This window comes from Solanum tuberosum, unplaced genomic scaffold, assembly GCF_000226075.1.
Source record: "Solanum tuberosum cultivar DM 1-3 516 R44 unplaced genomic scaffold, SolTub_3.0 scf00458, whole genome shotgun sequence".
Classification (NCBI taxonomy): Eukaryota; Viridiplantae; Streptophyta; class Magnoliopsida; order Solanales; family Solanaceae; genus Solanum; species Solanum tuberosum.
Genome location: NW_006239378.1, coordinates 367564 through 382192, shown reverse-complemented (window position 1 = coordinate 382192; position 14629 = coordinate 367564). Strand labels below are relative to the sequence as shown.

Sequence of the window (14629 nt, the reverse complement as noted above, 5' to 3'; positions counted from 1 at the left end):
CCATCGCGGCGCGTGATACGTCCCTCGAAATATAGTATCCGTCGCGGTGCGCGACACGTCCCTCGAAATATAGTATTCATCGCGGCGCGCAATACGTCCCTCGAAATGGTACATCCTCTTTATTTTCTTATTCTTTCTCAATGCACATAACACTTGTCACAACCATGTCTCAGAACAATGCAAATGACATGTTCACACAAATAATGAAGAGATGGCCATTTTCATAACATTGCACAATTCACAACAACACAATCAGGATACAATATCAACAATGATTCAACAAGCCTTTCAAACAATTCTCAACACATCGCACAAACAATTGATCACATTGCCTTTTATTATCCCTTTCTCATATCGATTGGAAACATAAGTGTCATTAAGATTAAAATTTTCGAAGCGATCATATTAAAGATAAAACTAGAACTATTATTTTTTGTACTTGACTATATATTTCAAATATTTTCACTTTATTTGAAATTTAGAGAGTTAAAATTGAGGATTGAGTTATATATAATTATACTTATTGCGGAAAATATGTAAATGTATTTAAATAGAATTTCAAAAATAAAAAAGTGAGTTAAAAATAATATAAAAGAAAATTTTCACTTTAAGCTAAATTTTAAAAAAGTTCATGACAAATACTAATTTTTAAATAAATTTTTTAAAAAATGAATAATTTTTACAACCAAGTCCGCTTTTAGTGGCGAGTTAAGAAAATGAAAGGGTACACAACTTTTCTAGAAGATTAATTACAATGTGAGAATGATGAAAGGGACTGGATTTGACCAGGACGAAGTTAGTGGTTCATATGTGATTGTTCGAATTTGATTTTATTTAAATAATAAATTTATTAAATATATATAAATATTAAATTTAAAATTTAATTATGATTATTTAAATTTATTATTATAAAATTTAAAATTCATAAAATGAAAATTCTAATTTCTTTTCTAAATTTGACGGTTTGACCATGTTCTTATCTTCAATCATGTCCTTAAACTAGTTTTAATATTTTCTTCAATTTGTACATGGCTTATATTTTGTTTCTTTTTATTGACTGTAAGTTTTAAAAATAAGGTATCCTTTTCTTAAAATTGTTAAATAAGAAGAAGGAAAAAGCCATTTAAAATAAAATAGTGAAATTAAATATTTTAACGTTCCTATTGTGTACCAGATTTTACACCACATGAAGAACATAATTTCTTATTACTACTTATACTGTTATACAACTGAAACGAAGAAAATGTTTGTTTCAGTTTTTTGTATGTATATTTTTTTTTTATACAAATGACATAAAACTAAAAATCAACTTTGTAAAAGATTACAAATTAAACCATTGTCTCTGTGTATATTATAGTGTTCCATTTTATTTTTTAAAATAAAAAAAATTGAAACTTGTTGGCAAAAATAACCCATAGAATTTTTTTGAAATTTGTATGGTTATAAATCATTTCATTAATGATAAAATGAAAATTTTAAAATTAAATTATTATTAAATATAGAAAAATGTCATTTTTTTAACACTGGTTATAAAAAAGATAAACCATATAAATTAAAGGGAGAGAAAGTAGCATTTAATCCACTTGTTAGAGCAAAAACAATAGAGGATTCAAAGTGAGATCCCAAAATGGACTTGAATTGGTCTCATTCATTAAGTCACGTCTCTATATCAACAACTGCCTTTCATTGACGGTTAACTCCTACTCCATATTAATTGAATTTGTGAGGGAATGTATTTTTATTTAAAAAATATTTAAAGACATAATTTAAATTATGATTTTCACTACTGTTTTTTGTGAAATTATAAATATAACTTTATAAGTAATGTAATGTATCTCCTAGAAAGTATAAATTTTCAATACATGAAAGGGCAAATATGGAAAAAAATTTAAACATCGATCTAAAATTTTGAACAATGAAAAAATCCTCAAAAATTAAGTTAATATGGAATAGATGAAATACTATAATATAAAAACTTTATTATACGAGGAGCACTTGTTATATTTAAATATGATATACTTCTTAACAAAACAATAATTGATATGATTATTTTATTATACTATATATAATTATTAATTGATATTTAGGTATTAGATCTTAAACAATGATTTAGGGAATATATGAAAAAAATCATATTTTCTTAATATATCAGATGTGACAAATAATAAAAATGAAATCTATCAACGTAAAGGAATATTAATGAACCTATTGGCATACTAAAGCTTTATAAATAGCAAGGGATTCATGTCCTAATTACTTGCATTGAAGACACAATTTCTTAGTTTTAAAGAGAGACAAGTACTAGCAAGGAAATTAGTAGGTATATTCCGATTTTCTTTTAATAATTCAGTTTTGCATCGAAGTAGCTTGCTATATGTATATTTTGCTAATAAAAAGTGACTAGTAAGTGTGGAATATGTTTCCAATTATCTTTTTTTAACTTGAAAACAAACATTACTTTCTTCCAAATTTTACAATCTTTACGCCCAAACATGCACTAACAAAAACTTATTTTTCTAGAAAACATTTTCCTTCCTGTTGGCCATTATAAGTTAGTCATTTGAGCTCCTTAATTATCGAATAACACCTATTTGATCAATTTTTTTCTCTCTTCATGTAGTAACTTGAAAGAAGAAGAAAAATGGTTGGACTTGGTGGTGAGATGGAGATTACACGTCGATGTGCCAATCATCATCCTTCTGTTTGGGGAGACCATTTTCTTGCCTATGCTAATCTTTCGGTAATTAATTACTTTATGTTGTGAATATTCTTCATGATTTTTAACAAATCATATTATAAACAAATATTGAAATTTAATCATGTAGGGAGCCAATGAATGGGAAGAGAAGGAACATGAAGACCAAAAAGGAGGAGTGAGAAAAATGCTAGTGATGGCTCCTTCCAAATCTTTGCAAAAACTTGAACTTATAAACACAATCCAATTGCTTGGAGTGGCATACCATTTTGAACATGAGATTGAGGAATTGTTGAGTTGCTTTTATACTTGTTACGATGACTGGATTGGTGAATTTGGTGAAAGCGACCTTCATGTTGTTGCTCTAAGCTTTCGATTACTTAGGCAACAAGGTTATTATGTCTCATCGGGTACGTACCCCCCCCCCCCACACACACATATCAACTAGACATTATGCGATGAGTTTAAGTTGTTGGTGAAAAAATATTTGCATAATCAGATCACTTATATGTTTCTGAGCAGATGCTTTTGGGAAATTCATTAACGAGCAAGGAAGTTACAAGGAAGAACTGGCCAGGGACGTACAAGGATTATTGAGCTTGTACGAGGCAGCGCAATTCAGAGTACATGATGAAGAAATTCTGGATGAAGCAATTAATTTCACCACTACTCATTTGAAGCTAATTTTGCCTAATTTGAGCGATCCCCTTGCGACTCAAGTCAGTAACGCACTGAAATTTCCAATCAACAATATTATAGTGAGGGTAGGAACGAGGAAATACATATCATTTTACAAAGAAGATGAATCACACAGTGAAATGTTACTAAATTTTGCTAAATTGGACTTCAACATCTTACAAAGGTTGCATAAAAAGGAGCTATGTGATATCACAAGGTAATAGACAAGTTACACATTCACTAATTTAATCATATCAACCGATTTAACATATATAGTTTCCTATATAATCAAATCCTGCAAATGTAATTTCCTCTTTACATTTTAGGTGGTGGAAAGAATCAGAAATCGCGCAGGCACTACCTTTTGCAAGAGATAGAGTGGTTGAATTATACTTTTGGAGTTTAGGTGTATACTTTGTGCCTCAATATAGTGTTGCAAGGAAAATATTAACCAAAGTGTTGTGCTTCTGTTCTATTATGGATGACACTTACGATACCTATGGTACACTTGATGAACTTACTCTCCTCACAACGGCAATTGAAAGGTTTAAATTCTTTTCTCACGTCAATCAATAGCTTATTACAACACTTTTAAAAATAATTAGCTAGGTGGAGAAAAAAATGAATCTTATCAGTGTAAATTAATTCACTACTATAAGCAATTTTACAAATATATATATATGTGTAGGTGGGACATTGATGCTTCAGAACAATTACCGCCATATATGAAACTCTCCTACCGTGCTCTTCTACAAGTTTACAATGAAACAGAGAGAGAATTGGAAAATCTTGGAAATAAGACATTCCGAGTCAAATATTCCATAAATGAGGTAATTAAGAATTATTACTGATTGATGAAAATATAGTCAGAGAGGGAGTCGGAATTTAAAGTTTGTTACTTTTTTCAGATGAAAAAGTTGTTGAAGGCTTACTTCCAAGAGGCCAAATGGTATCATGCGAAGGATGTGCCAACAATGGAACAGTATATAAAGAATGGAATTCCATCTAGTACTTACCTATTGCTTGCCACTACTTCTTGGTTAGGCATGGGAGATGCAGCAACTAAGGACGCGTTTGATTGGATATCGAATGAACCTACAATTCTTGTAGCTTCGTGTATCATTGCAAGATTACTGAATGATCTCGTAACACATGAGGTATTATATTGTACGCGTAAATATTAACTCAAGGATTAATAGGAAGCTAAGTGTGACATACAAATTGAATATGAAGTAATATTTCTTTTTATTTTAACTTGTTTGTCTAATTATATTATGGATACAGATAGAGGTGGAAAGAGGAGATGTAGCTTCGGGTATCGAATGTTACATGAATGAGCATGGTGCAACAACAGAAGAAGCTTACATGGAGATAAGGAAAATAATAGAGATTAATTGGAAGGATTTGAATAGAGGATGTCTAAAACCTACAACAGTACCAAGAGTTTTGCTTATGCCAGTGCTCAATCTTACGAGGGTGGCAGAGTTTTTTTATAAAGATGAGGATGCTTATACTTTTTCGAAAAATAACTTGAAAGATGTCATCTCTATGGTGCTAATTGATCCTATTGAAGCATGAGAGAACCTTAAATGAAAGAACTAGTACTGCATGAACAACATCTAACACATTTTGATGTTGCTTCTTTCTTGTGCTGAGTTCTAGCTAGCTAGAGTAGTCTATGTTTTATTTAATTATGCACTTTGTTATGGTAGTCAATTGATATATGGATTGCTTTGATACAGTTAATACAGACTACAATATATATAACATCACCTAGCATTATATATAGATTAGTCTTTCGAACATTCCAACCCCTAGTAATTGGCACTGTAATAATACAAACTACTTTGCTCTTTTTAGTTTTCATTGCTCGCTCCCAAAAGGAAAAAGTATAACATCAAATACAGATACAAAATTTTGGATTCGTGGTTTTCGTACAACCACAAATCCTAGTTTTCGGTTTTTTTTTTTCCTAAAGCAAATCATACATGCTCTCCAACCCTCTTTATCTCAGAGTCATCAACCAACGAGAAGATATATTACCTCTAGCTGGCAGCTGGTAATAATACCCGAGTTATATCTTTAGTTTTGTGTTCATTCATGTCGCCTCTGAGAAAATATCATCTGCATGTTACAGAGAACTCACTTGTTTCCAGATTTTTTCTTCATTGTGGCTTTTCGCTTTTCTTCCCTAAGAGCTTTCCTCTTCTCTTCCCTGTAAAAATAAGACAAGAATACGTTATATGACATGAAATTAGCTCGGTTCCATGAGCACATCAGTGTTTATATCATCAACTCACGATCGTGGAACTGAAGAACTATACCTAGCTTTTGCGATTTCTTCTCTAGGAGGGGGTTTCTTCTTTTCCCTCCTTTTTGGTGCCACCGGTTTGTTTTCTGCCCTCCCATTTTTAGTTCCACCACCGTTTTGTCCAACACCTTTTTTATCTGAATGCTTTTGGACATCTCTCTTCCTCTTTTTATCAGCTGCTGCTTTTTCATTCAATTTTCCATTCTCTTTTGCAATGCCTTCTTGCTCTGAATGCTTGTCATCATCCCCTTCAGCATTCTGCTGGTCACTGCTCTCAATGGAATCAGCATCTTGTATTTCTTCGGACTGAGCTGACGCTTTTGCAGCAGACTTGGAATTGCTCATCTTTTTCAACTGGAAAAAAAAGGGGCACGTGGGGCAAAATATTCTCAGCTGAAACAAACTTGCAGCAACTTCAAAGAAGATGGTTTATAATCTTTCATAGGTTTTTACATCCACGTCAGTCCCAATTAATTTTTGAATCCCAGAAACCGTAACCATTTCTTCAATCTTTTATGAAGTAAGAAAATCATAATCATTTCAATTTCCACAAGCTTCATAAAAAGATGAAATGTTTGCTTGGCATGATTAAGCTAGATATATACACGATTACAACAGTCTGAGAACTTAGGAGATGCACACAAAACCTATAATTTTCAAATATCATTTTTCACTTTGAAAACAAAAAAAAACTATTTTTTCAAATTTTGCAAGTTCGTTAATATAGGTAATTTCTATAAAGGATCGGACTAATGACATTATACAATACTTGAATTCTCAATGTAGATGCTACATAGTTGGTTCTCATCCTTCAGAGACTACGATAAGAGCATCCGTCAACAAAAGGATCAACCTAAGATGATCATCTCTTGGCTATTATTATTAATAATTAAATTGAGAAGGATTTTTCTTTTTTTTGAAAAGTCAAAGAATCCATACTGCTCAGTTATATACCAAGTTGTATTTTCACAATGAAACATGGCCAAACGGTCACCTAGTGTGTTTAGTGTTCAAAACTTTCATGGTTGATGGAAACAAGCACACCAAAAAGGGAAAAATCATTTGAAAAGAGAGGACTTCACAGGAGAATTGAGTGATATGGCGAAGGCAGAGTAATTTATGTGGCCTGTTCTCCCTGTAAGTACTTCACTTGGGGTGCTGCGATCAATGTTAAGAATAGACATCATTGACCTATAAAAGTAGAACTCTGATTCCTGCATTAGAGCTCTCTCAACATGATACTTTTCATTCCGAAAGACTTCCCATCCAGAGTTAGATCCAGGACTTGAACCTTAAGAGTTTTGGGTTCTAGTTCATGGCCTCAAGTGCTAGTAACTGGGTTCTAAATTTAAGTTCTACACATATTTAGTGATTTTTTAACACATTACAGGGTTTGAACCAAAGCTACTTTTCTGCCGAACCCACATGTTATATACTACCCCCGCCCCTGTTCTCATCCTTCTCGTTGGTCCATAGTTCTCTCTAAACTGAAGTTCCTAAATAATGCATTTGCTATGCAGCTATTGACAAACACAAATTATCACCAAATGAAATGGCATACCTTTGCCACAAAGAATCCATCCATGTTGTGCACATGAGGATAGAATCGCCGTGTCTTGTTCAAAGATGTGTGGAAACAGTGCTGCCTAAAGCGAACAAATCTGGAATTCAAAGCAGCTTTAATTAGCTGTAGAATTAAACAATCTTCCAAGTAAATACACATAAATGGCACAAGCTATACCCGGGCCTCCCAAAATCAAGTCCACATGGCACGAGTTTAACATCTCTCCTCTTGAGTGCATAGTCTATAACTGCTTCATTCTGCAGCCCAAGTTAAGCAAATAAGTAGAAATTGATATGCATACAAACACTTGGGAGGGTACCCTTTTTTATAAGATTCATAAGAAATATAAGTTTTAAAAGATACCTCATCAACCATAATGGAGCATGTAGAATACACTATGTATCCACCTGATTTTGAGTTGGCATCGACCATGTCAATTGCTGCAAGTATCAGTTCCTGCAAATGAAAATTGACCATGAAACAGGTTTCTCAGAAGCGAGTAAGCGACATCAATATGTGAAACAGGGAATATAAGATAAGCATAAACATTATGGAGCAAAATTAACATTATTGCAGGAGGGAGGGAGATGAGCCTTCCAATATCATCAACACCCTCCTACTTTGGGAGGGTACAGATAACAACACACCCAAAAATAAGGGCAATAAGGCAACTAGAATTGCAAAATCTGTTCCCTCATACAACAAATAAGATAGATGAAATCAATAATTAAAAACAACAAAGATAACGTTCAATTTTCCTTGCAACTTAATCTCTCAAAAATTAAATATTTTCAGAAACCAGTGTTTTCTAACATCCAGTGAAGTCAGATGCTGGCGATATGTTGTATACGAATTCTCTAATGAAGCATGACAAGCATACAACCAGTTCATTGAAATTTCATGATTGCAAGTCTAGATATATGGATGACACAAAATCACCAAATTTACACATTGAACTCAATTTATACCTTCTGCAGATGTGAGCAATTTTGTATATCTGCAGCAGTTTTGGAAGTTTTAACAGACTCATCCTTGGAAATCACCTGCAGAACCAACGAACTTCATCTGATTAAAAATGATTTCAGGCAAACATGTACATCAAACATTACTACGTACCCCAGTGCCACTGCAGGGAGCATCCAGCAAAATCCTATCGGCAGTGTTCTGACCCAAAACTTTAGGTAGCTGAAATGATTCCCAGGTAAGGTATTAGATCAGAGGACTTGTCCATATATTATAACTAGGTAAACCAAGAAACAGAGACCCAAGTCCAACAAAATCTGTCAGATCAGTGCCTGTAGCTCAATGACGTTACTACATAGCAACTCCAGCCAACAAGAACGAGAGCTTAAAATGAGCTAGAAAGTAGAACACCATTGTCCAGCATGAAATTTAAACGTACAAATAAAATGCAGCAAGTTCTAAAAGGGGAGATAGCAAAATAGTCTGAGTCTAACCTCTCTTCCATCATAGTTACAGACAATGGTGTTTGTTACCCCCATACGATGTAAGTTAGCAGTGAGTGATTTAATTCTCGACTCCTTCATCTCATTTGCATAAATAATACCTAATTTCCCAAGGTGAAATGTGTCAGTGTCATTCAGACGATTGAAATGGAAAATGCTATTAACCAATATGGAAGACAGTGTTGCTTACAAATAACTTCAAAAGCAGAACAAGGGAGAAGAGAGAAGTTAGAAAAACTATCATGGCAAACATTATCATGTCACAAAAGCTGATGACAAATAACAGGTAAGTATATAAGACACATCAGGATAAGATGTTCATTCAATACAACTGATTTTTGAGAACCAACAAAAAAACTGAAGAAATTTCACTAGAGAAAGCAAAAAGATTAGCAGCACAAGTTAACATAAATTACTTTGAGTAAGAATGATGAACAATTGTACATGAGCGCATAGTAAAATAGAACAGAAGCACCCAGTATATTTGGTTCACTGCATTAGAAATTAGCAGTGCAAAAAACTAAGAATTCTTTTTAAGGAAATGGAGATATTGAATATTGACACCAGGGGAGAAAAATGTTTTTAAAATTCATTCACCCATAGGTATCCAGAAACTATGGATGCATTATGGAGAAAATGGATTACTTCACAAAAATAGAACACGGTGTTTCACATAAGCTACTTTGGGTAAGAACAATGAACATGGGAGCATAGTAAAATAGAACGAAAGCACCCAGTATATTTTGGTTCACTGCATTAGAAATAAGCAGTGCAAGAAATGTAAAAACAAAGATATTTTTCAAGGAAATGAAGATAATGGATACTAACACCAGGGGAGAAAAATGTATTGAAAAATCATTCAACCATACGTATTCCAGAAATTATGGATGAATTATGGAGAAAATGGATTTCTTCACAAAAATACAACATGATTGACTGTAAATGAATACATACCACTATTTTTCATCAGTGCAGCAACATAAGTTGTTTTGCCTCCAGGAGCAGCACTGCACCATTTACAAGTTTTCCCGCTTTAGAAGAACAAAGTTACCAAAAAAATCCACTTTTCTGCTTACTGAGCTAATAACTTAAAAGTTCACAGAAATTGTTTTAGCTTCCTCTCACAAGAAGATACTAAAAATAGATAAGTTAAACCTAAGACTGACAAAGCTATATCCAACACAAAGATGCTGATTTAAAGAAAGTAGAAATTACAAGTGAGAGGAACAGAAGATGCTTTATTTCTCTCAATTAGTTTTTTCCTATACTATCTAAATATGCACCGGACAACTCTTTCAGTGATCAAGCTTGTTAATTTCTTACCAATACATTTAAGATTATGAAAGGGCAATAAATAAAAAAAGATCTGAATTAAAAACATATTGGATGGTGAAAAATTCAGTGATAGACAATTGAAGCAAACATTTGTTAGACAAAATTATTTACTTACGCCATATCAACAATACGTTCATTCTCTTGAGGGGCAAGGGCCATTACAGGCAGAAACGAACTTGCACTTTGGAGCTGTAAGCAAGTTATTTATTAGAAATAAGCATTACACTTGAGTACTAAGAGAAAAGACATCATTTAAAGTGTAATGTCAGGATACCATGTAGTGACCAGCCATATACTCAGGAGTGGCACCAACTGGAACTTGAGAATCATATACAACTAGTCCAACCTACAAAATAAACAATGCATATGCTGAAATAAGTAATGATACATATAAAAATAAGAAATAACAAATCCAAATTGATACTTAAATAATGGGTCAACCCAAACAAAACACAGAGAACCACAGTTAATCCTTGTACCTTTGACCATTTGCTTAGTGGATCCAAATTGACACCTCTGTTAAGAAGAACACCTGCTAAATCCCGTCTGCGAGTCTGAAATCCGGTCGACACAATAAACTATGAGTCAACCATTAGGGCAACAAAAGGTAAAGAAAGAAAAGAGGCAGAGAAACCATGACCTTTAAAGTGTTTGTCCGCAGAGAAATTGGCCGGGGCTTTTCAAATGCTTCAATAAGTTCAATCAACTCAACAGGGGGAAACAGCTGCAGTAAGGTCACATATCAAGACATCCATATTTAAATGAAAGTGCAACTTGAACAGGCAAAAGGTGCAGAGTCTAGACTACTTTGACTTAGAATTACCTCCACTAACGATTCAATGAGAAAATCATTGTATCCATAATATGAACCCAAGTCCCTTTTAAGTTGATCAACATAATCCTTACGTGTCACATCTTCTTGCCTCAATGACTTGAAATTTGAAAGCACCCGAACAACTGCATTTATTTTATTATATGTGAATGAGAAACTTACTTCCTCCGAAGAAAGATAATTCAGAAAGAGAAGATGAAGGAAAAGAAACTCACTCTCTTTTATCCTCCTTTGGAGATTAGAGAGATCCGGGGGTCTATTTGTTTCTTCTTCGAGCTCCTAAAGTTAAAATGACATATTTAGCATTCAAAAAATTTCCCTGCATGAGTATCTGACAAGTAAAACCTCTAATCAAGAACTTGAACATTATGCAAACCTCAGTTGTTGGCAGTCTGAACTCATCAGCTTCTTCTTTAATATTGAGCTGCAATTCTAAATCACCATCCTCCTCCTCTCTTTTCCTTTCATCATCAATAGCTTTTGACTTCCTTACAAGATCAGTATCATCTGCATCTGAATCAGAATCTACATCCGAATCTGAATGAACATCGGAACCATCGTCTGCAACATAAATGACAAAGCGAAGAAAAATGTTTAGTGAGTCATCAATCATGATGGATGGCTAAAATTGGAATACCAATGCACTAAAGACAGTACCAGCATCACCGCTTGCTAATATATCAGCAGCAAAGGTGTCATCCAAGTCAGAAGACATGTCAGAATCTGAGTTCATTTCCTGTTGTTCTTCATCACCAGAACCTCCATCTTCTTCAAAATCTCCATCAGTTCCTTCATCGTCACTAAAAAGATCCTCCTTTTCCAGTGGCTTAGGTGGCAAAGGTTCCTTCTTCTGTTTCTTCTTGGTTGGGGGTTTCCCTAATTTAGAACCCACTTTCTTACCGAGTTTGGGACCAGCCATTTTAGCTGAGATGCAACAAAAAGTGTCAGCATCCTTCACAAATAACATAGCTAGCACCTACCAGACACAGACAGTATAGAAGCTTACATCCAAAACTTGCACCACAAATAAAAATCAACAGAACCCTTTCCTATAATCTAAAGTACTTAAAACTATGTGACGCACCAAAGAATTTTATAGTTAAGTCGGTTAAATTTTCAGGAAGTTAATTCTTTTTAAAGCGAAAACTAGAATACACTGGTGCTGACAAATGGCCGGGATGGGTTTGGGCAGGTTGAAGATGAGTTGAGTAAAAATAGGTTCAAACCAACCAGACCATATTTAATACGGGTTGAAATGGGTTGCATGGGTCAACCTATATTTTGTAAAGCTAATTTAGCTTCAGTATCTATTAGCAAATTTTGTGCTTGATCTTTTTATTTGTTTAATTTTCTGCATTCCAATTACTAATTCGAACATAAAATCAACTCATACTGGCAAACTTCAAAACGTGTCTCTTTGCAGTTTGCCCCAATACAAGTCCATCTGTTTTTCAAGCTAATTTAGTAACATACTGGGAGACTTGCAACAATTATTTCAGCAACGATCTAAATCCCAAAATAACAACTTAAACTTCAAGGCCAGATACATCAAGGTTGTTCAGCGCATTCATGCTTAAGCTCATTTTTCAGACATTTTTTCCCTTGTGCATACCTTCAAAATATATGACTTAGCTGTATTTCTCAATATGGTCTTTACAGTATGATTTTAAATACAAGTGGATGTCCCTATTCCTTTATGTTCTGCAAAACTAAAAGTATAATGCTTCAATTTTAAAGTGCCAACCTTACAACCTGCCATATCAATTTTACCACAAATCTTGCATTCTGCTCTTTGCTTTAACCTTCCCTCACTGTTACGAACGCTGTTTCACATAAGTATCCCAAATAACAACAGAAGTTTGCCTTTTCACGAACTTATATCACAAGAATCAATAATAGCCTCCATCAATATCTCTACCTAAACTAATAATCATATAACAATTTATTTTTTTAATTTCAGAATAGCTCATTTTATTTATCACACACAAAAACAAATATATTTAGCTAATGTTGAGAATTCTGCTGCCGAGCCCCAGCTTTCACCAAAAATTACACTATTTAGCTATGTCAAAATTTTAGTTTTATATATATACTATATGTAGACTTCCTTTGTTTCCAACGTGTGTCTACTTTTTTATATTTTGACACACAAAGTAAAACTTTTGGTTCCGCCACTGGCTTACAGGTAGGTGCTTCAACTCTTTCACGTCAAATCTAAATGAAATTCTTCTTACGCAATTAGAAACAACCGAACAGGTAATTGGCCTATAAACCCCTTACCTCAGCAAAAAAAAAAAGTAAGTAAAAAGAACAGTACCAGAGAGAGAGCAGTTGCGGTTGGAGAGCTGGTGAGAAGCTTATTAACTTCTTCTTCTTCTCTTGTCTGCGATAATCAGAAGGGCAGAGAGGGGGGCGCTGAGTGAAGAGAGAAGCGAAGCTATAAAGAGAAAGATGTAAAGACTAAAGTCGCACTAATTTCGTAAATTGAATCCATAATATGGGTTTGGGTTTTAGGTTTAGAATATGGGTCTAAGTTCAACCTATTTTTCACCTATTGAAATTGACATAAATAGCCTATCACACATAAATAACATAGCAAGGTAAAAATGCGTAATGTATTTTTATACATATTTATAATTTTCAAAAAATTATAATTCATATCTATATTATTTATTTTATTGTTGTTTTTAAATTTAAAAGTACATCTTTTAATTAGTGTATTTCTTGACTTAATTTAGGCATGATATTTATTAGTTATCTCTTCTTCTTTTTTCTTTTGAAATTACGTATAACCCCAAATTAGTGATATAAATCTTCACGAATTTATGTAAGTCCATAAAAAATTCTAACATTCTCCCATCTGGACTACACATATATGAATGTCACCTTATGACCTCAACGTATTTGCTATCATAATTTGAAGTACCTTAAAACAATTTAATCCATCAATTATGTCTACATGTAATGTTGAGCTAAGCATGCCTATTTCTAACTAGTCCTAGTGAAAAACAAGTCAAACTGAAAGGATAAACTTACTTTATTTCCCTTTTTTTTTTAAAAAATCTAGTCAAAATCCTTAAATTGAGATCATTTCCTGAACTTTAAGCTGAAAACCATTTTTTCGATGTAGAGAACATTCAAAAAAGTTCCTAATTCCCACTAAAAAAAACTAAATATTCTGAGATGACATGGTATCCATATGAACAGTGCCCATATAAGATATTGAATGATGATCTCTTAGTAACTCAATCCACAACCATAGAGTTTTTGTACCAATAACTTCTACAAACATCTAATCATTCTGAACTCTTTCTTTGAGAGAAAATGACCAAAATGGTCATTCATGTATAGAGGTTGAATTATTCTGATCCTTTATATATATCACTTTATCTAAATAGTCCTTAATGTATATGAAAAGAGGATCATTTTAGTCCTTAACCCTAAAACTAACCAAAAAACTGTTAGATTTAACAGTGGGTCCCACAGAAGTGACAAATAGCAAACTCTTCTTCCTCAATCTGCTTTCTTTCACCATTACTACCGCAGACCCATCTCCTCAACTTCTTACTTTTGCCATTTTCTCTCCTGCTTCATATCCTCATAAGAAAAACACTACACACCTCACCCATTTTTCATCTCCATGGAAACAAACTTTTCAGAAGCTTCCATTATCATACATGAAGAAGAAGAAAACCAAGATCACTAAAACAAATGTAAACTAAGTAAATCAAATAAAAGACTCCATTTA

At 33.4% G+C, this 14629-nt stretch overlaps 2 protein-coding genes across 2 annotated transcripts; one reads left to right on the top strand and one right to left on the bottom strand.

Annotated features, from left to right (window-relative positions):
• The first annotated feature begins 2235 nt into the window (after positions 1 to 2235).
• Positions 2236 to 5047, top strand: LOC102598796 ((-)-germacrene D synthase-like). The gene is made up of 8 exons (XM_006363703.2): positions 2236 to 2320; positions 2621 to 2740; positions 2826 to 3105; positions 3218 to 3590; positions 3700 to 3918; positions 4062 to 4203; positions 4282 to 4530; positions 4658 to 5047. The coding sequence occupies exons 2-8, from the start codon at positions 2642 to 2644 to the stop codon at positions 4949 to 4951; spliced, it is 1656 nt and encodes a 551-aa protein (XP_006363765.1). The 5' UTR covers positions 2236 to 2320; positions 2621 to 2641; the 3' UTR covers positions 4952 to 5047.
• A 159-nt stretch (positions 5048 to 5206) lies between these two features.
• Positions 5207 to 13369, bottom strand: LOC102592311 (25S rRNA (cytosine-C(5))-methyltransferase nop2-like). The gene is made up of 18 exons (XM_006363695.2): positions 13199 to 13369; positions 11539 to 11805; positions 11258 to 11442; positions 11097 to 11160; positions 10873 to 11006; positions 10690 to 10773; positions 10529 to 10603; positions 10324 to 10395; positions 10165 to 10238; positions 9669 to 9721; positions 8706 to 8815; positions 8365 to 8433; positions 8217 to 8291; positions 7612 to 7704; positions 7426 to 7505; positions 7246 to 7345; positions 5698 to 6038; positions 5207 to 5588 (listed from the first exon to the last, which is right to left on the bottom strand). The coding sequence occupies exons 2-18, from the start codon at positions 11798 to 11800 to the stop codon at positions 5516 to 5518; spliced, it is 1944 nt and encodes a 647-aa protein (XP_006363757.1). The 5' UTR covers positions 11801 to 11805; positions 13199 to 13369; the 3' UTR covers positions 5207 to 5515.
• Between the last annotated feature and the right edge of the window lie 1260 nt (positions 13370 to 14629).